Here is a 27,053-nt window from a genome sequence, read left to right as displayed (position 1 = left end):
TTGTCCTGAGTGCGGCAATACCCCATTTGTGGTGATAAACTGCCGTTTCGGCCCATGGGAGGGCTCAGAAGGAAAGGACCACCATTTGGCCTACTGGGGATTTTTTGGTGCGAAGTCGTGTATGCAGAAGCCCCTGAGGTACCAGTACAGTTGAAACCCCCGAGAAGTGACCCCGTTTTAAAAACCCAACTCCTTAAGGCATTCATCTAGAGGTGTAGTGAGCATTTTGACCGGAGACATACACTCCATAAACTGTAATGTGGGTTCTCCTGGGTACGGCAATACCCTACATGTGGCTGTTATCAGCTGCCTGGGCACACAGCAGGGCTCAGAAGGGAAAGATGAGGGGGATAAGCTGTGCCGAGTGCATCAGGGTAAGTAAAACTGGGGTAAATTAAAAATCAAAGGATGTATGATACATTTTAAAACACTTTCATACAGAGCCCTGGTTTTTCGGGACACGTGTCACATTGATATATTGTGTCCTTCCTTATCCCCCTCGTATAGCAGACTTTGCACCTCTTTTGACTTTTTCCCTTCTTGCCAGTTTGGGGAACTTCTCTTGGAAAGTGTTGCCCTGGTACGATGCGTGTGGCCTCGCTTCCAGAAGTACTGGGTGCCCCCCCTTCTTGATCCCTAAAGATTAGGTTCTTGATAACCACCTCTTGAAATTCCAGGAAAGTTTCCCTCTGGCCTGTACATCGATGTAGCACGTACGCATTGTACAATGCAATCTGTATGATGTGCATGGCCAGCTTCTTATACAACACTGCATGGCACTGTAGGGCTTCAGGACTTGATCTGACAAGTCCACCCCTCCCATGTACCTATTGTAGTCCAGGATGCAGTCTTGTTTCGGGGTCTCTGTACTGGTACCTTGTACAGGTATGTGGGTACTGGTGTGGCCATGTATTGTTGTCAATACAAGGACATCTCTCTTGTCCTTGTACTTGACACACAATATATTGCTGCTGGATTGTGCCCTGCTCTCACCCCTTCTGAGTATTTGCCCAAGCAGTGTCTTAGGGAGGCCTCTCAGATTTCTTCTAGCGGTGCCGCATGCCGCAGTACTTCTGGAAGCGAGGCACTTGAAGAGTGGGACACTGGTATAAAAATTATCCAGGTAGAGGTGGTAACCCTGGTCCAGCAGTGGGTGCACCAAATCCCACACAATTTTTGCATTAATTGTGGGGGCTGAATACTGGGGGCTGAATCCTGTGAGGGCATTCTGGGGGCTGAATACTGGTGTCCTTCTCTTCATATATCCTAAATTTGTAGGTATACCCTGATGCACTCTCGCACAGCTTATACGTCTTCACGCCATACCTTGCTCTCTTACTCGGCAGGTACTGGCGGAATTGAAGCCTCCCTTTAAAATGTACCAAGGACTCATCAATAGAAATACACTTCTCGGGGGTGTATGCTTGGGAAAACCGGGCACTGAAATGGTTTAATAGGGGTCTCCGTTAATCAAGTAAGAAGCGAAGTATTGCCTCATTTTTATTTTTATTTAGGTTCCAGTTCGGTTCTGACGTTGCTTTGAGGAGCCTATATATTAGAAACTCCTATCAAACACCCCATTTTAGAAACTAGACCACTCAAAGTATTCACAACAGCATTTAGACAGTTTATTAACCATTTAGGTTTTACCAGAGAAACGCAACTCAATACTTATTGCCCAGAATCTGCAGTTTTTAGAAATATCCCACATGTGGCCCTAGTGCGGTAATCGACTGAAGCATCGGCCTCCGAAGCAAAGGAGCACCTTGTGGATTTTGAGGCCTCCCTTTTATTAGGCACCATGTCCGGTTTGAAGAGGTCTTGTGGTGCCAAAACAGTGGAAACCCCCCAAAAGTGACCCTATTTTGGAAACTAGACCTCTTGAGGAATTCATTGTAGTTTTCATGGGGCGCATGCGACTTTTTGATCAGTTTTTATTCTATTTTTAAGAGGCGTAGTGACTAAAAAGCAGCAATTCTACTATTGTTTTTTATTAAAATATTTTTTACAGCGTTCACCGTGCGCTATAAATGACATATTCACTTTATTTATCGGGTCGATACTATTACGGCGATACCTTATGTTTATAGTTTTTTTATGTCTTATGGCGTTTGCACAATAAAATACTTTTTGTAAAAAATCATTTACTTGTTGTGTTGCCATATTCTAAGAGCCATAACTTTTTTATTTTTCCATCAAGACAGCCGTGCGAGGACTTTTTTGCGTAACGAACTGTAGTTTTGATCAGCACTATTTTTAGGTACATGCGACTTTTTGATCTCTTTTTGTTCCATTTTTTGGGAGGTGAAGTGACCAAACAATTGTGATTCTGGTATGGTTTATTATCATTTTCTTTTATGGCGTTCACCACGTGGGATATATAACGACATAATTTTGTAGTTCAGGCCGTTACAGACGCGGCGATACCAATTATGTATAGTTTATTTTTATTAATAATGAAGGACTGATAAGGGAAAAAGGGGGATTTTTACTATTATCACTTTTAAAACTGTTATTTTCTTATCCTTACACAACTTTTTGTAACTTTTTTTTTTTACTTTATTACTTTGTCCCACTTGGGGACTTGAGGGCAGGAGGCCCTGATCGCAATTCTAATACACTGCACTACATGTCCAACTTTGTCAGGACCCACTAAGCTTCCGTAGATGGCATAGCCGGACGCCATTGTTAGGCCTCCGGTTGCCATAGCCACCATCGCCGCCCTCTATCATGTAGCGGGCCGTCGATGGTGGTTTAACCCCTAAGAAGCCGCGATCACTATTGAACGCGGCTTCTAAGGGGTTAATCGCCGGGGACCTCCGCGATCGGTCCCTGCACACTGAGCTGTGATAGCCTGCTGTCGGAAACAACAGCTATCACAGCTCAAACATGCACCGGGGAAAGATGGCGCCGTGTTAACTCAGGTCAGTACTATTACTGAGCTGAGCACGAACGATACGCTCAGCCCGACGTAATAGTACTGAGCTGAGCGAGAAGGGGTTGCTATGATATTATTGAACACCCGACTCGCATTTTGCCAGCATTTCCGGCTTCTTCCCCTGGACATGCACATTTTTTACAATAAATAAATGACCAAAAACATCAAATAATATACACGTTTGGTATCTTTAGGACCTGCACTACAAAATTATAGCGTCATTTATGATGTTCGGTGTATGCTGTAAAAAAAAGATTTTGCTAAGTAAAGAAAACAAGCATTTATGGGAGAACCTCTTGAAGTTAATAACTACTAAAACAATACAGATTAAGAAACCTCACATAGGTGGACTTATTTGCTGTCTTAAAAAATCATGTTGGAAATGCATATCGTGAAAAATTGCATGCAACTTTGGCATATGAAAAGTTTTTATGCGCATATGTCGTAAAGCACAAATGTTTTAACAAAATTCAGTAAAAGTTATATTTTATATATACACACTCCGGATCTATCTCTTTTTTTTGCCATAATATTACGAAGAACGCATTCAAAACTACTATTGTCTATGTGGTGGACTACAAATAACACCACGAACATCTATTGTAAAAAAAAAAAAGACAACCGCAGTGGAACTGCTTTTTATCTGCAGTTATGCCAAAATAAAAGTTTATGTAAATGAAACTATCATGTAAATGTACCAAAAAAATGGCACCAGCATAAAGTACAACTCGTCCCGCAAAAAATAAAGTCTCCTATAGCTATGTGAAACAAAAAATAAAAAAGTTATGATGCATAGAGTGAAAAATAAACAAATTGTTCTGTCCGCCAGGCCAAAATTGTCTGTTTTTTTAAGGGGTTAACAAAATATTATTTTATGACATTGATCGGAGTTTGCCATTCATTCATATAATGGCGACTTAAAGGGAATCTGTGACCAGCATTTCACCTATTGAATTCTACTCACCTCTCATTGGCCGCTGCTGTAAAAAGTTAATTGCCATTATCCCCTCTCCTAAACTCCTCAGCCAACTGTAAATAACGGTCTCCAAACATTTTGTGCCTTTTATGGTAATAATCCGTCGGTCTCTTTCGTTCCTCTTCTTATGCCCGACCACTGCCGAAAACTGCCCCACCCTGAATGATGTCCATCAAAAGTAAGCTGCCAATCAGAAGTAAGGAGGCGGTGTAAACTCGGAAAGACTTGAGGAATGAAGATCTGACTCTTTTCTGCTCATTAGCATACGGTGTGGGAACACTAAAATATTAAATACTAAAGGTACAGAGCCGACTAAGAAGACAATTAAAGGTTATATGGAAATGATTTTTCACCCACTACTACCAGGTATTGCAGGTTTAATAGGTGAAATGCTGGTGACGGGTTCCCTTTAAAACAACTCTGTTCCTATACATCAGTAAACCTGTTTGATGACACAAATTTTTAGATGACCGATTCATTTTGGCAACCACTAATGTCCGTTGAATATAGTCGTTGCAGGTCATTTAAATGCATCGATTATTGGATGATATGATATAATTACGGTAATGGACGAAAAATGGTTGCGTGGGAATCAAAATTCTCGACCGCTTTTATTCTTATGATCTGGACATTAAAGGGAACAATTCCGGTAACATATTCTTAGGGAATTGCTATTCGTGCAGGCTCTACAATATTCATCAGTTCATTGGAGAGTACGCTATAATGTAGACAGATGGAATGCATGAGTTCTCACTGCTACCATGATATAGATACCACACATTGATATTTGATGTGACCTCCGTGCATGATCGCCAATGTGTTTCTAAATCCCTATTGTGATGCAAGGGCTGACTGTGTGCAGAGGGTGAGATGGTCGTCCTCTAGTCACTAGCTCTTCTTGTGAGAGATCTGAATAGTCCTGCTGCCTTTATAACTCAATGTGAATGGTGGCAGATGTCCTGCTTAGAATGGAGGTGATGTAAGGTTACAGGTGGTGCTTATAGGAACGTATTAACATCGCTCTCCTGTCTGATCTTAATTGGCTTTGTTCTTGTTACTGAGAAGAAGCTAAATGGCTCTGTGGTAAATATCCCATCACCCAGGATTATCTATAATGCATAATCTACGGCCCTCACATGGGATCGGAGGCACGGTTTACTTCAGGTCGCTGTCCTTTTACTTATGTCTGCATTGGAAAGACCTGTACAATTGGAACCATTATAACCCAACCTTGACTTTATTAACCACAGCCTAGTTTGTAGATCCTGTCAAATATAAAATGCATAGTGGTTGCAATACCTAGAGATCATAAGGTGTATGTATGTGTGTGTGTGTGTGTGTGTATATATGTATATATATATATATATATATATATATATATATATATATATATATATATATATATATATAGTACTTGAAACACAATTGTTTGAAAGATCTGAAGTAGCAGAAGAGAAAAAGCTGAGTAGCAACAAGATTGGGCGATTCATAGAGATCATGAAGATATTGTGCAACCTGAAGGCCGAAACAGAAGATTGGACATTCTGAGGAAACACTACTCGTACAGTAGACAGAAGTAGAAATTGAATACTATTTATTACGTGCCTGACCCCTCTTAATAAAGAGAGACGCCATGTTTGGGAGATATACTAGACAGATAGCAATGGATAATAATGCGGTTATGTAATATACACAATGATAGCTTTTTTTTTTATAGCCCCCCCCACCACCAAATGTTGTGTTTATCAGGTGATGTGTATCAGAATCCTATACACACTGTCATTCTTTAAAACATTTACCTATAACACAGCATGTACATAGTTTACATATGTTCCTGTCTTCTTGATACTTTGTATATTTAGGTATATTTGATATTTCTTGCAGGTTTCGCCCTGCACTATTGGGGTTCGGTGGTTTTATCTGTTCCGACATGTTTTAGGCTTGATTTGTTTGTAATAGTTTCGATTATAACTAATAAAGTGTGTACATTTTTATAGGATTTGTGGCATGTATATGTAAGTTAGCAATATGCTGATCAGTTTACATTGCATTTATACAGCCGTATTAGTGGCCTATTTTCCATCTGTATATTTTTTGCCGATATGTTTTTTTTCTATGTTCTCCTGCTGCAAATAGTTCCATTATATGAAAAAATATGTCATTGTGTTCAGCACTGAGATCTCTCCCATGCGCCATCAATCAAAACCAAGGGGGAGGCATTGGGCAGGGTTTACTCATGAGAGCAGTATTTGCCAGGCTTGGGACTGCCCTCAGGGCACTTGCAAACTCATTTGCATACGCAATCAAAGTTATTTTTGTCCGCCCTGCTAAGTCTATCTGCGGCTACAAAGGTATGTTTGCACATGTGTTTAAGTCCCGGATCTAGTGCTGGGATTAGTTTAGTAGCCATAAAGCTTCTGACATATTAACTTTAATAGAAAAAGTGATGCACTTTATGTTGTTAAAATAATCAATTAAAGTTATCACTGTGTTCATGTAAGCGCAGTTGTTGGTTTTAGTGTAATACCTGCCGGCACACAACCGAAAAGAGTTGTTGGATGCAATCCTCTAAGGCCTAGATCACACGGACGCCCAGATGGAAAACCGACGCAACCCATTAAAGTCAGGCCGCCGGTGGTGTCTGTGCTGCAACGGACGGAGCAGAACAACTGAATACCTAATGCATATGTGAACATAGCGTTATTGTGTTTTGTAACATCCATATTGAATCAGTCTTTGTCAAACAAGCATTTGGTTTAATTCCTTTAGAGTCTAAATTTAAGGCAATATTGCAGTGATCATAATTATATGTAAAACAATACAAAAACGAAAAATAAGCATTTTTGCCATCTATTTTTTGTACTATATAATTGGTTATCCCCCCCTACCCTCTGTCAGTGATGTTTCCAGGTTTTTTTTAAAATTTTACTCATTTACAGCAGAGACAACTGCTTTATGTGGCCGAGTCTACTGTTCAGGCATGTCTAGTCTTGACAGATACTGAAGGAGAAAGGGATGCTGCGAACTGTAGTCTAGCCAGCACAGATGCAATCCATGTATATCTGCCCTCTGGCCTTGGATTCATTCACCATACTGTGGGATCTGGCAGGGTACAGCATATTATGGAAAGGATAAATTATTGAGAAGTATAACCTATAATAGGCCCCCTCACACGGCGTAGACGTAATTCCGGTCCGTGATTATAGCCCCGGACGGCCGTGGACAGTCATCTGCATTTGCAGGCTGTGCTCCCATTATAAAGTATGGGAGCATGGGCCGTAAAATGTCACCACATTATAAGTGGCCTATCTTCTACATAATGTAATCGGCGCTGCAATGTAGATTACAGCAGTGTTTTTTATTTAGAAAAACGATAATTTTTGACGGAGTTACGACCTGATTTAGCTTTATGCTAATGAGTTTCTTAATGGACTACTGGACGTGTTTTACTTTTTGACCAAGTGGGCATTGTGGAGAGAAGTGAATGACGCTGACCAATCAGCGTCATACACTTCTCCCCATTCATTTACACAGCACATAGTGTTCTTACTAAATCACTATGTGCAGCCACATACACACACATTAACGTTACTCAAGTGTCCTGACAATGAATAGGCATCACCTCCAGCCAGGACGTGATGTCTATTCACAATCCTGACACTTCAGTAACGTTTGTGTGAGATTTACAGCAAGACAAGTGTAATCTCGTTTTAAATGACAGTTTACAGCATAATCTCGCGAGATTACACTTGCCTTGCTGTAAATCTCACACAAACGTTACCGAAGTGTCAGGATTCTGAATAGACATATCGTCCTGGCTGGAGGTGATGCTTATTCATTGTCAGGACACTTGAGTAACGTTAGTGTGTGTATGTGGCTGCACATAGTGATCTAGTAAGAACACTATGTGCTGTGTAAATGAATGGAGAGAAGTGTATGACGCTGGTTGGTCACTGATTGGTCAGCATCATACACTTCTCTCCACAACGCCCACTTGGTCAAAAAGTAAAACACACCCAGTTGTCCATTAAGAAACTCATTAGCATAAAGCTAATAAAGGTCATAACTCCGTCAAAAATTATCATTTTTCTAAATAAAAAACACTGCTGTAATCTACATTACAGCGCCGATCACATTATGTACAAGATAGGCCACTTATAATGTGGTGACAGTTTAAGTATTAGCATGACATCACTGTTGCCATTGGTCGACCAAAAGCTAGGGAGCCAGATTTAAGAGGTCTGGGCCAGGTTGGGGAAAACGGACTTAAAAAAAGAAACACAGAGAATAGTTTTTACTGCAGCAATAGTAAACAACATATCCTGTGACAAACTTTAGACATACGGCATTACAACACCCCAGTCCAAGATTACAAGTAAGAGATGATCATAAGTTTCTGTGGTATTTTAAATAGCTATCATCCATAACACCCAAGTAACCCAGCATATAGAATAAAGTCAATCCAGAAATCAACAAAAAATATGTCAACTTGTATTTCAACGTAATGAGTTCTAAAATCTAATACGAGGATGAGAATCTGGGCTTGGACATGCTAAACAAAAATACAGGGAATGTACAGGCTTTATTGGTCCCCTTTTGGAAATACTTTATCTAAAATATTAGGGAATTGCATAATTTTACTCCCAATTTCTATCTTTACACGTCGGGGCATTTAAATAATTGAGGAGAGTAGCTTAAAATGCACCTTTTTATAATTAGAGGGATGTTTACAGTTTTTTAATAGCCATATTTGAGGGCTTCATTTCCTTCCATATTATTTTTGACAAAAACGACATTGTAACCCAGCAGGAGGATGCAGAAAAAGCTGGGATCTAGTCCCTTCTTTGACAACAACATAAAATGCATGGGACATAAATATGACTGTGTAAATAGGCCCTAAAGCCTAGAGACCAAACTAGATCTAGCGCAGCAGAACTTTTTAATGGGCGTCATGTGCAATAGTCCATAATCCCTTATAAAGGCCCTCCTTTATGTTTACACAGGGAAACCTACTGCTGGTAACAATGATTTGAATTTAATTTAATTCTGCATAAAAGAGTAGATCAGCCGATGAACGAGTGTTTACTTGTTCCTCGTGTAATCGTTGCCCTTATTACACGTTCATATGAACGCTCATTTGCTCGATCATTGGCCTGTGTATTAGGGCCTTTAAGCTGGGCTCACATATATCAGTTGCATCCAACCAGTTCTTTTTAGCCGGAGCCTTAAACAGCTGATGAAATTGTGTGCATCAGTCCGGTGTCTATAACCAGAATTTAGCTGGCCAGGAATACACTACATGCAACGTTTTTCTGTCTGGCGAAGGTAGACATCCGGCGTTGGCGCATGTGTAGGATAGGCCCTTCTACCACCTCGTTTCTACTTTTAAAAACTTGTGACTACCTTTCCCTCCCTTTTTCCTTTTGTACTATGTTTTCTAGACTCCGGCCTCATGCACGCTTTCGTTGGCCGTTGTACGGCTGTTAAGGACTGATCCGTGAAACACAGACCGCGCATGGATGGCTTCCGTGTGCAGTCTGCTGTTTCACGGACTAAATCAATGAAAAGGCCGAGACTGTTCCGTCAAAAATGTTCAGGAGTAGGACCTGTCCTGTTTTTGATGGAACGGTGACACGGTTCCGTTAAAACAACGGAAGTGTGCAAGGTTCCATTGAAATGAAAGTGTCAGGGTGCTATCCGTTAAAAAAATGGATAGCACCCTAAGGGCCTGTTCACATCACCGTTCATTTCCGTTTCGGGTTTCCGCGGAGGTTTCCGTCAGGTGAACCCCGCAACGGAAAGTGAAAGCACTATTGATTCCGTCGGAAAACCGGAAATCTGCCGGAATGCTGACGAACGGAAAGCATTAGCGATGTTTCCGACACCATTGAGATCAATGGTGACTGAAACGGAAGCTGTGCTTTCACTTTCCGTTGCGGGGTTCACCCGACGGAAACCTCAGACGGAATTCCGGAACGGAAATGAACGGTGATGTGAACAGGCCCTAAGGCCCCATGCACATGACCGTATTTTTTCCCTCCCGTAAATACTGGCGGAAATACGGGTCCTTTTCACACATTTTTAACACGTATTTACCGTAAATACTGGTCCGTTGCCATCCGTATTCCACCCGTATTTACAGACCCGTTTTCTCTGCTTCTCTTTATTAAAAAATTGAAATCAGGCATGGGCCTGCAGACCGGGGAATTCCCTGACGTCGCCTAGCAACGCTCCCGTAATTCCGGGAGCCCCATAGACTTCTATGGGCCTGCCGGTGCCGTAATTACCGCCTGAAATAGGACATGTTCTATATTTATCAACGGCCAGGTCACCTTCCCATAAGCAAACGGGAAGGTACCCGTGGCCAATAGAAGTCTATGGGTCCGTAATTACGGGTGTTTTTATTGTCGTGTGCATGGGGCCTTAAGAAAATAGCTGAAGTGGGCATGAGGCTTTACTCCTACTGTCTTTTTCTTTTATTTTATGAATATTGTGGAAATTGTTAGAATGTATATTGTTCCTTCTGTTTACATATTTTAACAGCAGCTATATTTGGCTTATTGCACACCATGTAGTGCGTGCGAGCCCGATCTTCAGTCCTTACTTTATACACAAAATTACATATGCTGTGATATGTTTTCTATACTGTTCACCTTCTTTAATAAACAGATTCGCAAGAGAAAATAAAAATGGATACCACTGATGCCAGAACTGCTCTTATAGGAAAGAATAGGATCCGTTCTGGCATCAGTTTCCCTCCAGGTGTATGGAAACAAGGCCTTACAGACATTTGTATTGAAAAGATACCACCTTTATAAAGACAGCCTGTTACATGAGTAAAGTAGCAGGTAACATCTCAGAGGTGCACGTAACTGCATTTCATATATTATGTATTATTATTATTATCGCCGTATTACATTTTAAATCCATGTCCCATGACTGCAGCAGGTGCCTTTGTGTGTGTATCTCCAGTGCATTGATAGGGAAATGAGGGAGGGTGAACGGACACCAGACATGTCCTTATATCACAAAGCCTTTGTCCCTATCTAAATAGAAGAAAAGCAGGCCTACATGTTCCTGACATCAACAGATGGCCTGCAGTGGCCCCCGTATCAGTACAAGGCAGCTGGGGAGAGTGGGCAGAGCTCCTAGGCCTGTTACCAGGCAGAATAGGCTCCAGAGTCGGCGTTCATGTCTGTGTCACCAGTAATGGCCTCCTGTTAGTTTAGTGTTGTGAGAGAAAATGTTGTTACATTCACCACTGAATTCATCACGTCTGATAATACAAAGGTAAAAGTTGCCTATAATGTATTTCATATATAAATGACAAATAATAAGGAGATTGTATGATAAAAAGTCTTTACAAAATGATGGGCCTCATTTATCAAAACTGTCTAACAGACAAACTGGCCTTGTTGTCCATTTTAACCAATCACAGTGCAGCTTTTATTTTTCTAGTTGTGTACTCGACTATCTCCGCCAGTCCCATAGAGAATTAATGGAGTTCAGTAGCTAGCTACATTCATTGTTTACTTCCAGTGGATAAAATTCTGTCCATGGTCATGTGATGGACACACCAGCACTGGGATAGGTAGATAACACAGCTCTGAAACACATACTGTAACGAGCCGTGCACCTGGGTGTACATCACATGACCATGGACAGAATTTTATCCACTGGAAGTAAACAATGAATGTTCCTACAGAATAACAACAATCGGAGATCTTGAAAACTGCGAGGAATTAGGCCCCATGCACACGAACGTGTTTTTGCGGCCGCAATTAATTTCTATAGGCCCTTGCACACGACCATGGTTTCCACGGCCCGTGGATTGCCCAGGAGCCTGGACCGCAGAAAGATAGGGCATGTCTTATTACAGCCGTGTTTTGCGGTCCAAGCTCATAGTAATGAATGCACACTGCCATGTGCACGTCCCCCTCAAGTGACACTCCGCGGCCGTCCGAGCCGAAAATCACGGCCGTGCACACCACTATGGTCGTGTGCATGAGGCCTTAATGCAGAAAGTATATTGGAAAATGGTATAACTTTTAATTATACAAAAAATAACTTTAATTTGCTGAAACCGGTCAACCCCTAAAATATTGTGGAAATAACTAACAATAATGACAGCACAGATATTGCGGTAGGCCTAATAATGCAATTGTAGTGTTTTCTGCCGTAGTTGCATTTAAAACAACTGCATTTGCTCTGAGCGCCATATTTATGAAGACCTATTGCCACTTTAAAAGACAAAAATGTTGTGTCCCATGAAAGGGGGGGGGGGGTGACCCATTCATATTACTTGGTTTATAGACATTTTTGCCTGTTGGAGGATACGGTTCAGGGTACGGACTGCGTACCTCACAGTAGATACACCAGTACCAAGAAAAAGCTACAGTCATTTTTTTTACCTTTTCTCTTTTGTGTTGTAGAGATCACTTCTTTACTGTATTTGCACCTTGCATGACAACAACTTTTATTCCCTTAGTCTAATAAATCATTGGGGTTAGCCCCTAGCCTTCCGGCCTAGGTATTTTATTAACCAGGCAGCAGAATGTTAATGGATTATGTCTTGGTCAATAAATCAAAGCAAACATTTCTCAGAATTCTCCGTTTTTTTTCTGTGCATTGTCAGGTGTCATAAAAGAAATGCAGATCATATGGCCTGGCTGTTGCGGGCAGAGTATGTGGGGGGGGGGGGTAGCATATCCGCAGCCCTGGTTGCATCATCATTGAGATTCGATAAAAGAACTTTAGAAAGTGTCCATATTCCTCACTCTGTGCAGGTGTAACAGGGTACAAGAAGCTTTCTGTTATGATTGCAGAAATATGTATTTGTCAGCCTTTATTAAACAAATGGTGACAGGTGTGAATTTGCACTTTTAGATTTTGCATCTGATTTGCCCTTTCTGCAAAATGTAACCTATTAAAAGTTGTATTGTTTGACATCCCCATGTCATATGCAAAAAAAAAAGTGCAAACTCCATCACCCTTTGTGCCGCACTTATGGAAGACATATCATCAAATCTGATCTTATTTGGCCTTGTATTTTTTTTCCCCAGGAAGTGGCCAATTCAGTGTACCTGGTCATGGAGGTGAGTTTTTGTATTTATACTCCTGATTCAAATACCGCATTGTGTGAATAGTTATGAAGGGCCTGTTAACAAGCGCCGATCGTCTTGTTATATCGTCGATCGGCACACCGTTATGGGCAGAAATCTGTCCATGTAAACCCACCCTCACTCACAAGCACTAGAGCTCCATTCCTCCTCCCTTGTGTAGATACAAGACTGCCAACTACTCTTAGTTTATATAACAAAGATATCCATCCACTATACCCATGTGGAAAAGTGCGTGCCTCATAAACGAATTGGTTGCTTCATGTTTAGCAACCAAACACTGTAATGTAATATATGCTTTTAATATTCCTGCCTAGGAACTTAAGCTCACTCCCTTTTGCAGAAGTGCCTTAACCCTTTAATGCCAGAGGTATTTTGGGCCTTAGAGAGCCACTGACAACTTTAAGGCTATCATCTTAAAAGAGGACCTGTCACACTCTTGACATGTTTGTTTTAGTAAATACTTGTATTCCCCATGAAATAACAATTCTGGAACATATTTTTTTTTAAGTCTGTGTTGTGTCCTTCATCTGTTATTCCTCACAGAAATGTATGAATAAGGGCCTGTTCACATCACCGTTCGCTTTCCGTTCACGGGATCCCGTCGGAGGTTTCCATTGGGTGAACCCCGCAACGGAAAGTGAAAGTGAAACCACAGCTTCCGTTTCAGTCACCATTGATATCAATGGTGACGGAAACATCGCTAATGGTTTCCGTTCGTCACCATTCCGGCAGGTTTCCGTTTTTCCATCAGGTTTCCGGTTTTCCAGCGGAATCAATAGCGCAGTCGAATCCGCTATTGATTCCGTCGTTAAAACGGAAACCTGCCGGAATGGTGATGAACGGAAACCATTATCGATGTTTCCGTTACCATTGATATCAATGGTGACTGAAGCGGAAGCTGTGGTTTCCCTTTCCGTTGCGGGGTTCACCCGACGGAAATCTCAGACGGAACCCCGGAACGGAAATCGAACGGTGATGTGAACAGGCCCTGATTCCGTCGTTAAAACGGAAACCTGCCGGAAAGGTGATGAACGGAAACCATTAGCGATGTTTCCGTCACCATTGATATCAATGGTGACTGAAACGGAAGCTGTGGTTTCACTTTCCATTGCGGGGTTCACCCGACGGAAACCTCCGACGGAACCCCGGAACGGAAAGCGAACGGTGATGTGAACTGGCCCTTACTATTTCCCTTGTCAAAGGGGTGTGTCCCGACACAGTCTCACTCTGTCACCCCCCCAACTGGTAATACCCAGTTGTCTATTTATTCGTACATTTCTAGAAGGAATAACAGAGGAACATCACAACGTAGCATTCTAAGAAAATATACTCCAGAATTGTTATTTCATGGAGAATACAATTATTTACTAAAACAGACATGCCAGGAGAGATGACCGGTCCTCTTTAAGGACTGAGGGTCAAGGTAAAATCCCGGTGTTCATGTGACTTCCGTTATTGACTTTGGAGGAAAGGGTTGAACAAATTGGTTTTCCCCTTGATGACGTAATACTTGGATATACCATCAATGTCTAAACGGTGGAGGTCTGACCTCTATGACCACCGCTGATCATTAGAAAGAAGTAGAAACAGTGCTAGGAAAGTGCTCATCAATTTTCAGGGACTGCATTGTCAGCCATTCACTATAATGAAACGGTCATTGGGCTTATGTTGCTACTTCGTTCTAGCAATCGGAGGATATCAAACCAGTTGGATCCCCATGATTGAACAATGATGGCACTTTTAAAAGCACTAGTCTAGATTTCCATATTCGTAGTGGATTGTGCAAGTTTATGTAGTCTTTCCAATTTAAGTGCTATGGCTCAGGCTTCGTTCACATCTGTGCTAGGGCTCCGTTCCGACGTTCCGTCTGAGCTTTCCGTCTGAACGGAGCCCTGACAGACACAAACGGAGGTTTCCGTTTCCATCACCATGGATTTCAATTGTGACGGATCCGGTGCCAATGGTTCCCCTTTGTCTCCGTTGTGCAAGGGTTCCGTCGTTTTGACGGAATCAATACCGTAGTCGACTACACTATTAAATCCGTCAAAACTACGGCACCCTTGCACAACGGAGACAAACGGAAACCAATGGCATCGGATCCGTTACCATTGAAATCAATGGTGATGGAAACTGCTGGTTTCCGTTTGTGTCTGTCAGGGCTCCGTTCCGACAGGACATCGGAACGGAGCCCTAGCTCAGATGTGAAGGAAGCCTTAGCTATTGTATTGTTTGCAGACTTTCTCAATGTTTATTGTCTTTGTACTGCTTTTCAGTATTGCAATGGTGGGGATCTGGCAGATTACCTGCACAGTAAGTATAACATTCTCTTACATTTGGATTCAATAACAGTAGCCTTTCAACATAAATGCACAGAGAAGAGATTGAATGTTGTGAAGATAAGCTACATAAAACAACAATAATTGAATTGGAAGAATAAGCCATTTATTTCTTACAGGCTTGCTGCAGCATGTTGTGTAGCGGCAATAAAAGATCATAAAGTGAATAACATGCCTACTGCAGGATTATGACTGGTAATCGTATCCTGTGGTATTCAGTGGGTAGAATATTAACCCTGTTGTATATGTAGAAAGTGGTTTTATTGTCTCTGAGTGTTCATACTATGTATTCTTTACCTTTAGTGAGAATCTTGTTGCTCTTCTTGTTTGTGTTGTATATAATGGTGACATATCTTATGAATTAGTATGCAAATCTGTGGTTCAACAACATAGACGTGTTCGATGCATTTTATTATTCACAGGCGGGGGTGGGAATCTACCCTACATGAAGCAGCTGACATCATGTTTAATCGGTCCTCAAATAACCGGACTGTAGAACTTTTTTTTTTTTGGTTACCTCAACAGCAGACACAATGAAAAGGCTTTTGCTAACTTGTGCCCATAATTTTATTTTATCTCTATAACCGCCATCTGGTGGTATACAAAACAACCAGTTATCTGATCTGGCCAAACATAGACTAACCATAAGGACTTTGTGGATTCATTTATGCCACTGTCCGTGTCTTCATAAAATGCTCTTACTCGCATCAGTCCTAATAGCTTACCCACTGTCAAAACTTGGATACTTGAGCGTGTTTTCCATACCTCACAGCATATTTACTCACATATGTACACGTTGTATTCAGCCGTTTCCTACGATCCGCCTGATTATGCAATGAAAGTGTGCTATAGTTTATGCAGTGGTATAGGACTATACTGGTATATGCTACTGCACAAATAAGCAGATTTGCCATATTATAGCTGAGTGGCCACTCCTGTGGTCGCTGTAATGGCAGCTAATTATGTTGTTATATCTGTTTATGGAAAAGCAGAATCTTATTTTTCGTAGCAGATAATGTGCCGACTCCTCCAAGTTAATGCATATATGACGATCATCAAAAAGCAACTTCAGGCCAGATCCACACAGGATGGAAATGCTGCAGATTTTCCATCCGGATTTGCGCACAGAGAATCTGCAGCGGATTACAGTACCGGGCAAGTGGTTAAAATTTGGCAAATCTCATCCACATGTTGCAGACATTTCTGTGCAGAAATCGACATGTGGTGCAGCGTATGTCAATTTCTGTTGCTGATTTTCACTGTGGCTTACACCTTGCAATGTAGCCGGGGTGTAATCCGCGGTGAATCCACCACATCTGGAACCGGTCTTCTGCAGTCCTGGATTGTAGAGTATGAGGTACACTATTGCTTTGTTATTATAAGCTTCTAGGTCTTGTTCCTTTCATTTGAGGCAATGGTACAAAAAAGGGGTAGAAATGTGTGAGTTTTCTACATCTCTGAGAATGTCTTGATCTTTTCCTTTAGCGGGGCATGGTTATGGTGAGACTTGGCTCTGCGTGTCTGATGATCCATGCTAGACAGACATGTTAATACATTTTCTCTAAGTCAGGATGTTAGGATATTACCCCAGGCTCATTCTAAGAGTGACCTGGTCAGACGGCATGTGCCTACCCTGTGAAACAGATCTCATGCCAAGGAGATGAGAGGAAAAAAGTCTAAACAAACAGCCCCGTTCCTGGGAGAATCATTCGGTCACGACGTCAGCCCACAGAAATAAACAAAGGGATATAGTTACTTCCAAGCACTGCTGGCAAAGCAGCATCCTGGGAGCGAATAAACTGCTTATTATCAGGTACCGCAGAGAGCTATGATGAGTACTTGGCTTATAAGTCCCGTGTGGCCTATCCTACTAAATGCGTCCATTACTAGGATTTAACATGCTTATGTCTATTGAGGAAGACATGCCACTCACAGGAAGACTAGATACCCTTTCATAGCTCACTCACATATTCTTTGGCCTAGTAAGTTTTTGTTTAATAAGGTTGGTATTATACAATAGAAATAATATAATAATTCAAATAGTATAGAAAGACGGGACAGGACTGGGTAGTTTGGGAAACTACATTCTGCAGTCTGCCATCAATCCTAAAACTTAAAGGAGTTGTCTCATGAAGTCAAACACTGTCCATATGGCCTATCAGGGCATATAGACGTCATAGATCACCCAGATGAGCCAGAAGAGAGAGCCACTCTGTAGCTTCCATTCTTGCAGACTCAAGCTATCTATGTATTATATGGATGGCCATTCATTTGAAAAGCTTTACAATAACAGATAGATATGAGATAGATAGATAGATAGATAGATAGATAGATAGATAGATAGATAGATAGATAGATAGATATGAGATGGATAGATAGAGATATGAGTGAGATAGAGATATGAGTGAGATAAAGATATGAGTGAGAGTGAGATAGAGATATGAGTGAGATAGAGATATGAGTGAGATAGAGATATGAGTGAGATAGAGATATGAGTGAGATAGAGATATGAGTGAGATAGAGATATGAGTGAGATAGAGATATGAGTGAGATAGAGATATGAGTGAGATAGAGATATGAGATAGATAGATAGATAGATAGATAGATAGATAGATAGATAGATAGATAGATAGATAGATAGATAGATAGATAGATAGATAGATAGATAGATAGATATGAGTGAGATAGATATGAGATAGATAGATAGATATGAGTGAGATAGATATGAGATAGATAGAGATATGAGTGAGATAGATAGATAGATATGAGTGAGATAGATATGAGTGAGATAGATATGAGATAGATAGATAGATATGAGTGAGATAGATATGAGTGAGATAGATATGAGATAGATAGATAGATATGAGTGAGATAGATATGAGATAGATAGATAGATAGATAGATAGATAGATAGATAGATAGATAGATAGATAGATAGATAGATAGATAGATATGAGTGAGATAGATATGAGTGAGATAGATATGAGATAGATAGATAGATATGAGTGAGATAGATATGAGATAGATAGAGATATGAGTGAGATAGAGATATGAGTGAGATAGAGATATGAGTGAGATAGAGATATGAGTGAGATAGAGATATGAGTGAGATAGAGATATGAGTGAGATAGAGATATGAGTGAGATAGAGATATGAGTGAGATAGAGATATGAGTGAGATAGAGATATGAGTGAGATAGAGATATGAGTGAGATAGAGATATGAGATAGATAGATAGATAGATAGATAGATAGATAGATAGATAGATAGATAGATAGATAGATAGATAGATAGATAGATAGATAGATAGATAGATAGATAGATATGAGTGAGATAGATATGAGATAGATAGATAGATATGAGTGAGATAGATATGAGATAGATAGAGATATGAGTGAGATAGATAGATAGATATGAGTGAGATAGATATGAGTGAGATAGATATGAGATAGATAGATAGATATGAGTGAGATAGATATGAGTGAGATAGATATGAGATAGATAGATAGATATGAGTGAGATAGATATGAGATAGATAGATAGATAGATAGATAGATAGATAGATAGATAGATAGATAGATAGATAGATATGAGTGAGATAGATATGAGTGAGATAGATATGAGATAGATAGATAGATATGAGTGAGATAGATATGAGATAGATAGAGATATGAGTGAGATAGATATGAGATAGATAGATAGATATGAGTGAGATAGATATGAGATAGATAGAGATATGAGTGAGATAGATAGATAGATATGAGTGAGATAGATATGAGTGAGATAGATATGAGATAGATAGATAGATATGAGTGAGATAGATATGAGTGAGATAGATATGAGATAGATAGATAGATATGAGTGAGATAGATATGAGATAGATAGATAGATAGATAGATAGATAGATAGATAGATAGATAGATAGAATGCAGAGAGGTGGTATCACTGTTGACTACAGTATGTAAAGGAAGCCGTGTCATTTTGTATCATATTATATAAGACCCCCCCCTCTTTATGTAAGCCCACAAATAACAAAATGGTCTATTATTTCTTCATATTGCATTTCCCCGTAAAGCCCATATTAAGCTGTGCACTTTCCCACGCTTGCTGGGAATTTATCCTTCCATTTCCTGTGTCGCTCTGAAGTGCTGTTACAACACAGACAATATTTTCCTAGGCATTAAACAACCTCCAGCCTTTGGATGACTGTATTGGCCAGACGTTGAGCTTTTTACAAGCCACTGTCGGCCCTGTAGAACTGGCATGGCGACAGAGCAGCTGAGCTGAGCAGAGCCGTGTTTGAAGTGCCTGTATATTTTATATGGAAAAGTTACTGTTTTTATCTCGTCCTGTGAGTGTCCCAATTCTGTTGTGCATTGTGCGCATATTGAACAGCATGTGCCTGTACACAGTTGGAAAAGGACGCCGTTGTTTATTTTTCCATTCAGCTTTCAAAAATAAAAAATACATATTTTACTACATTTCCTTTCAAAGGTTTATGGAGAGTAGAGAGGTTTAAAACCAGCATACCGCCACATAGCTCAGAACTTGCCCGAGTCTATCCACTTTTCCAATTTTCGTTTGACTAATTTTAATTAAAGTGTTTTCAATAGGACTAATGTGTTTATTATTTTACAAATGTATTAAAAAAGTGTATTGGTAAGATAGCAGCTGGGGTCTCCATTTTGAATGCACATGCATCGTGTAGCAGGAGATGTGTGCCTGAAAGCAGCTGCAATAAATGGAGTCCAATGAGGCCCATAGTTAAAGGTGTTGTCCGCTTTCAGCAAAATAAATACAATTCTGTCCATAGTCATGTGATGGACACCCAGGTGCTGGGATCGTTAGAAGACACTTCTCTGATACACATGATATAACTGTAACGAGCCGTGCACCTGTGTGTCCATCACATGACCACGGACAGAATTAAATCCACCGGAAGTAAACAATAATTGTTCCTATTGAATAGCAGCAAGAAAAGTTCTTGAAAAAAGTGAGGAATACAGAAAGTATATTGGAAAATTGTGTAACTTATACAAAAAATAACATTAATTTGCTGAGACCAGACAACTTCTTTAACGTATAATATCCATATATACAGGGCTAGCTGACTACAGGTGTATGGCAGCCCTTAGGCTCCCTGTCTAACCCCCCTTTGGCTTAACAGCATAGAGCATGTTTGCCCAGATCAACATGGGCCACCCCAAAGCTCATTGGGCCCTGGCATCTACCCAGGTTTGATGGCCCTGTTGTGTGTGTGTGTGTGTGTGTGTGTTCCAAAGCTTTGTGTGCGTGAGTATATACGTTCTCCCTTCTGATATTATCTAAGGTGTAATCCTGTCTGTCAAGTCTCCAGAAACAAGAGACCTGTTAGTCATTATACCCACACCCCTCTAGGGATGATGGGATGAAAGGCACAGCAGAATAGAGGGACCTACAGAACAGGAAAAACCTGTACTCGTGTGACCAGTCTGTAATACTGTAAAACTGTAATATTTTATTATGTGTAATATGCTTTTTATAGAATTTGAAGAAGGTCATGTCTTTATAACTGTTGTATATCAGTAGAGTGATACCACTTGAGTATATTTCCACAATGCCTGCTCACCTATATATGGACCAAAAATTCTTGCATTTATGTGATTGTGAGGATTTTTGGGGTGTTTATTTATGTTAGCAAAACCTTCATTATCTACACCATGGGTATACAGATTACATGCTTCAGTAGAGAGTGGTTGTGCATGAGCATGAGTGGTCGGAGTGAGTTTGATTATTTTTTAGTAGCTATCTAAGGCCTCATGCACATGACCGTAATTTTCCTGACCCACTCATTACTGTGGGATACCTTCCCATATATTTACAGGTGAGTTTCCGGGCCGTAGAAATGGCTAATTTTAATTAAAGTGTTTTCAATGGGACTAATGTGTTTATTATTTTACAAAGGTATTATTTTTAGAAATAACCCGCAAAAAATAAGACATGTCCTGTTTTTCGCATTTACGGACCATGCTTCTATATTTATTACTATGAGCACGGTCCGCAAATGCGGGTGACATTCCGCGGCCAATCCGTTCAATGTTTACTGACCATACATACTGCACGGTCGTGTGCATGAGGCCTAACAGTTTAGATATTTAAAATGGAACGTGTCCACTTTTATACTATGTTAATTTGAGAACACAACAGAGCAGATATATTATGTACCCCTTGAAGATGCCCACATATTTTGCTACCACTCCCTTTTGTATTTGACACTTTTACAAAACCTTTGTCATCTTTTCTGCGCCAACAAAATAATTTGTTCTATGTTATAACCCAATTTAATGTTGTTTAAATGATAACTATTTATGGTTTGGTCAGGAAAGATGACCAAAAATTCTATCTGTGCATCACAGTGTATGTGAAATCATTATGTTATTAACAGAAGCTGGAAGAAATGTGATAACATCCTTATAGCCATTTAGGGTATAACCATTATATTACTGTACGGAATCATCTGTAAGGGACCTGAACTCTTCTCATCTCATTGTGCTGTCTAGCAATGCGGACCCTGAGCGAGGACACCATCCGACTATTTCTTCAGCAAATTGCTGGAGCGATGAAGATGCTGCACAGTAAAGGCATTATTCACCGTGATCTGAAACCCCAAAACATTCTTCTGTCCTGCACCGGTGGTCGCAGGTCCAACCCCAACAATATCCGCATTAAGATAGGTAAGACATTCATATCTGTGTGAGGAAGAATATACATGGTGAAACAACTTGTTAGTAAGAGGCTTAAAGGGGCTGTCCCATCAGGTCCTCCGCTATGGACCCCTAACATCAGGACCAGTGTGAGCCAGGGCAGAGAGCTATTGGCCGCCATGGGCTGTACATGTATTACATAGACAGCCAATACTACCTGTCTGGCTTGGTGTAATTTCCTCTGGAAAAATCAGCTGTTTGCTGGGGGTCTCAGGAGCCAGACCCCTTATTAAAGGCTTTGTGTGTGTGAGAAGACAACACCTTTACGAATTAGCTTCCCCATATTAAAGAGAGATCAACCTTGCCATGTTATAATCCTAATTTATATTTAGTGTATGATGGTATTTGCCGTTTTCCTTAGTAACTCTTGACCTTCTTAGGTCTCCTTTTTATTATTAATAGTAACAGTATAGCATATATCACAAACTCTGTAGGTCCTTCATTCTAGCTATCCTGGCTTTGTTTCAACTCCTTTTCCTGGCGCCTTGTATCCAAGCATTTTATCTAGTTATTTATAGTTACAGAACTGTTGTCTTATTCTTTTTGCTCATTTAGTAATTGTTTTAAGCTGTACTGCAAGAATCCCCAACCATATCTACTACCGTTTCTTTTATGTAAGACAAGTTGCTGTTTACAGACTTTAACATTTAAGACTAACTTCTTGTGTTCTACTTTTAGTCACTTTTTTTGTTCTCAAATATACAAATGGAGGCTCTTACAAATAACAAAGCTATAGGGAAATTCCTGCATCTTGAGAATATTTACCTTTCATGTACTGGTTACGGCAATGGCTATCTTACAATGTATAGTATATAGTTTGCAAAGTTTATATTACTTGCTGAAGTACATTTATTTTTTATAGGTTTTGGTTAATTTTAGTGTTGGATTTCTAAATCTTTCTTGAAAGTGGCTAACTAATTATACAAAAGTACAGTATAGATAAAATACATATTAAATAAATAGGGATTTTCAAATAGTTAGAAAAAAAACTATACCCATCTAAAAACGTGCATCGACCTCTATTTAAGTACACTCGATTTTATGTACCGTATTATAACATTTTTGTAACCATTTAGATTTTTCTCGTTCACAGCTGATTTTGGGTTTGCAAGGTACCTGCAGAACAACATGATGGCAGCGACTCTGTGTGGATCCCCCATGTATATGGTAATCAACATCTTCATAGCTCGACTGTCCATAGTCATGTAAACTTTTACCCATTTTAACTATAATCGGCTTTTCTGCTTTTTCTGGACTGCTGGACATTCAGTCTACAAAATCAGGTCCTATAGGATCAGATCTATATTTATTGTGTTGATATGTTAAAAAGGAACCAAAAGATAGATCTAGTCTACATATGTGAGGCCAGAGTAAGTGTAAATGAAGGGCTAAACTCATACAGTAAAACATGGCATGCTTCTGCAGTGGGGAATGGTAATCTATTCGCATAAAGGCACTAAAACAAGGCATAGATAATGTTGTTTATGGGATTGTTATGTTCTACATCTAGTTCTTCACCTATTAACATAGCAGGCTGCATAGGCACCTGTTTCCTTCATTCTGAAAAATGTTACATTAATTCACAGAGGATAATTTGCTGTTTATCCTCATTTAATAGGGGTTTATTAAAGTCATGCCTTGTGTATCGTTGACCGCTTCCCAGCATATAAAAACGTTTTTAGTCTTTTGTGCCAGTGTCCAAACACTTTGGCTTTGTTCACAAATGTCGTATTTGCCATAGGACGACATCTGTGGCAGAAATCCGAGGCTGTAGCTCAGATTTCTGCAGTGAATGTGGCAGCGGATCCGCAGGCAGGTTAGACCCAGTCAATGTTCATTATTCTGCGCAGATTTGTTTTGGAAAATATGGAGTAACCAAAACCTTATTCACTTGCATTGGAGGATTTTAGAGTAGAATCCACACCTAAATCCTCATCAAATCCTGAACATGTTAATATGGCCTGTAAGTGTGGGCTTTGTTATAAAAATGACAGAAATTCGTTTTTTATTTTTGAAACCAATGTTTTCAATTTAAAACGGTTGTTGAGTTGTCATTATTTGTCAAGCTGATACAATTCCTATTTAGCAAATTTATCTATTTCTGAAAACGCTAAAGAACAACCGATATGTCCACCATTACAGATAGGCATTGTCTTCAAGGCATGGGAAGGGGGGGGGGGGGGTGGGTTAACAAAGCATGGGGGGGCTGAATTCCTTGCCAACCAGGCAGATTGTCTTGGAATTCTGGGTAAAAACCTCTGTTAGTCTGTAATCTCAGATATGTTGGTTGTTGTTTTTTGTGGGTTATCTTTAATGAAACTGGAGTTTGCTTATTTTATGTTATTTTTGAGACGGTTTCTACCCCACGTGTGACAACAGATTGAAACCAGGCAGCCTGCTGTACCATCCCCTAACTGCTTTGGGGGATAGTTATGACCACATCTGCCAGTGAGGTTGTGCCCACTGACTCATTGCTACTAAAGTAGACGGCTGGCACACTCCCAGAATTCATATATCCTAGCAGCTCTCATTGTCAGTCAGGTCCTGCTCTGTTTCTTGAGCTGGACTGCAGGGTAGGCAGTTTGATGTTACTTATGCAAAGTGATTTACTGCACTTGCCTAAACATCTACACATGCAGAATATGAATCCTAAACAGATATCGTATTAGTAATTCCAACATATGCGATTTCCTCCCTCCTCAGGTTCATTCTCACAATCCAAATGACATTCTTCTAGGTCAGTGAGTCATACATATACTAAAGTTGCCTTTTGCCATTGAGGGGATTTTGACTCTTTGGGCCAGATGTATAATGTATGTTTTGTGTGGATACAGTCAAATGATGGGTAAAGCTAAAGCACACACTAAAACCGCACCGTAATATAGTATAGTAGCTACACTATAGAAAATTATTACTTTTTTGTGTTTGTTTCTCCAGGCACCTGAGGTGATTATGTCCCAGCACTATGACGCCAAGGCTGATCTGTGGAGCATTGGTACGATCATCTACCAGTGCCTGACTGGCAAGGCCCCATTCCATGTAAGTCTAATCTCATATCTACCACTGTATTACTGACTGTCAAATGAATATGTTCCTGACATTTTATATTGATTGCCTCCATTGTACAATACAGTTTTTTTTCTTTTTTTTTTAAAGAAAGATTGTCTGGATTACAGTTTACATGCAGCTACACCAGTATTGTCCACATTACGATCTTTGAAAGACCTTACCCTTTTGTGAACCCTGATAAAATGAGCTCAGGTCTTCATCAAGCTCATAGACAGAGTAACAAAAGCCTCATATGTCAGCACCTTTTAGTAGTTTACATCTCTAAAGGAAACTGACACCTGTCTGTGTAATGGGAATCAGCCAATGTCTCGTGCCGTCATCCGAATTGGCGTGCATACTAGAGTCTAGAATATGAACTGTCGAGTTCTTAAAAAAATACTAGTCTAGTAGGAAAGGATGAGATATTGGTTTCTTCTAACAATTAGCGCTATATCTCCTTCTACATGGTCCAGTTATGGGCCTGATCCATGTATTGGGAATGAAACCGAATAGGAAGCAATGTGAGAGTAAACTTAATAACCTTTAAGGGCTGTTAGTTGTGATAAATGATGATAATAATTTTCAGATCATTTAGACGTATGGAAATGTAAAGGAGCAGCCCAGAAGGTGGAGGTAAATGCAACTATTTTCTACAGCTATGTTTTATTACAATAGGCTGGTGCAGCGAAACATCGTTGATCGCGCTCGTTTGCTCCTGTCACACGGAGCTATGGATGGGGACGAGCAGTTGTTACTCTGATCGCTCGTCCCCATCCATTATTATCATGTCAGCAGCGCGTCTCCCTGTTTACTCAGGGAGATGTACTGACGACAACGATAATATTTCACTTTTTTATAAAGATACGATAAGCAGATGATCGAGCGTTTGCTCGTTCATCTGCTGATCGCTGGGCAATTATCAGCAACGAGCGTTATATGAACGCTAGTGTGCCCTATAATCGCCCAGTGTAAAACCCCCTTAAGGCATAGCGGCTAGAAAGATGTGGGCAGTTCATGCATTTGACTGATCTATGTAAGATTATAACTTGCTGGGGAAGACCTGTACTGTGCGGACAGGAAACAGAGAATGTTTTGCCACTTCTGTGTGTGTATGAAAGATATGTCAGTTTGTTGCCATTTTATCACAGAAAAAGTCTTAATTTGTAGACGAAAATTAAACAATTGACTTAAGGGATTTATTTATTTAAAATGTGTCATAAAGCTGGCTCCAGCCATAATCTGAGCCCCAGACATAAAACAGAAGACTTTTATGCAGGTCCGTACCTGATTCATCCTCCTTCTTTCAGTGGTGCAATAAAATATTCTATTACAAGCACATAAGATGAACTTGCAGACAAAAAAATCTGGAATGCTTAACTTTTCCTCTTCTGCTGGGGAGTTAAAGTTTCCGTTCAGCCTTTTCTTAAAGGGTAACTAAACTTTCAAAAAAACTTCTGACATGTCATAGTGACATGTCAAAATTTTTGCTCGGTGGGGGTCCGAGCACTGAGACCCCCATCGATCGCTTAAACAAAGCTGCAGGAGCGCTCTTGTGAGCGCTGAGCCACTTTGTTTCTGATTGACTTTTCTTAGAAGGCCGATGGTAATGGTGAATGGACTCAATAGAAAGTCTGAGCCCGTACACCAACTTCTCAGCATTCCGACGAAAGCCGATCAAAAACTAAGCTCACCCGAGTGCTTCTGCCGCTTCATTTTAGAGATCGATGGGGTTCTCCGTGTTCGGACCCCCACCAATCAAAACTTCTGACCTGTCACAATGACATGTCAAAAGTTTTTTGAAAGTTTAGTTACTCTTTAAAGGAGTTGTGCTCTTTGGACAATTTCTGTGTGTTAGAATGGTCCCTTGACCATAAGCTAATCACAAAGTATC

The 27,053-nt window shown here is 40.3% G+C and overlaps 1 protein-coding gene across 2 annotated transcripts in view; it reads left to right on the top strand.

Annotated features, from left to right (window-relative positions):
* The window catches only part of ULK1 (unc-51 like autophagy activating kinase 1), an 88,649-nt gene that overhangs the window by 20,476 nt on the left and 41,120 nt on the right, over positions 1 to 27,053 (top strand). For both annotated transcript variants that reach the window (XM_075833034.1, XM_075833043.1), the window contains 5 exons: positions 12,977 to 13,009; positions 15,310 to 15,346; positions 21,911 to 22,084; positions 23,208 to 23,281; positions 25,052 to 25,153. In XM_075833034.1, the coding sequence (XP_075689149.1) occupies positions 12,977 to 13,009; positions 15,310 to 15,346; positions 21,911 to 22,084; positions 23,208 to 23,281; positions 25,052 to 25,153 (420 nt within the window). The remainder of the gene's footprint in view (positions 1 to 12,976; positions 13,010 to 15,309; positions 15,347 to 21,910; positions 22,085 to 23,207; positions 23,282 to 25,051; positions 25,154 to 27,053) is intronic.

Source organism: Rhinoderma darwinii, chromosome 1 (genome assembly GCF_050947455.1).
Source record: "Rhinoderma darwinii isolate aRhiDar2 chromosome 1, aRhiDar2.hap1, whole genome shotgun sequence".
Classification (NCBI taxonomy): domain Eukaryota; kingdom Metazoa; phylum Chordata; class Amphibia; order Anura; family Rhinodermatidae; genus Rhinoderma; species Rhinoderma darwinii.
Note: the sequence above shows the minus strand (reverse complement) of the source record. Positions and strands in the feature narration are given on the sequence as shown.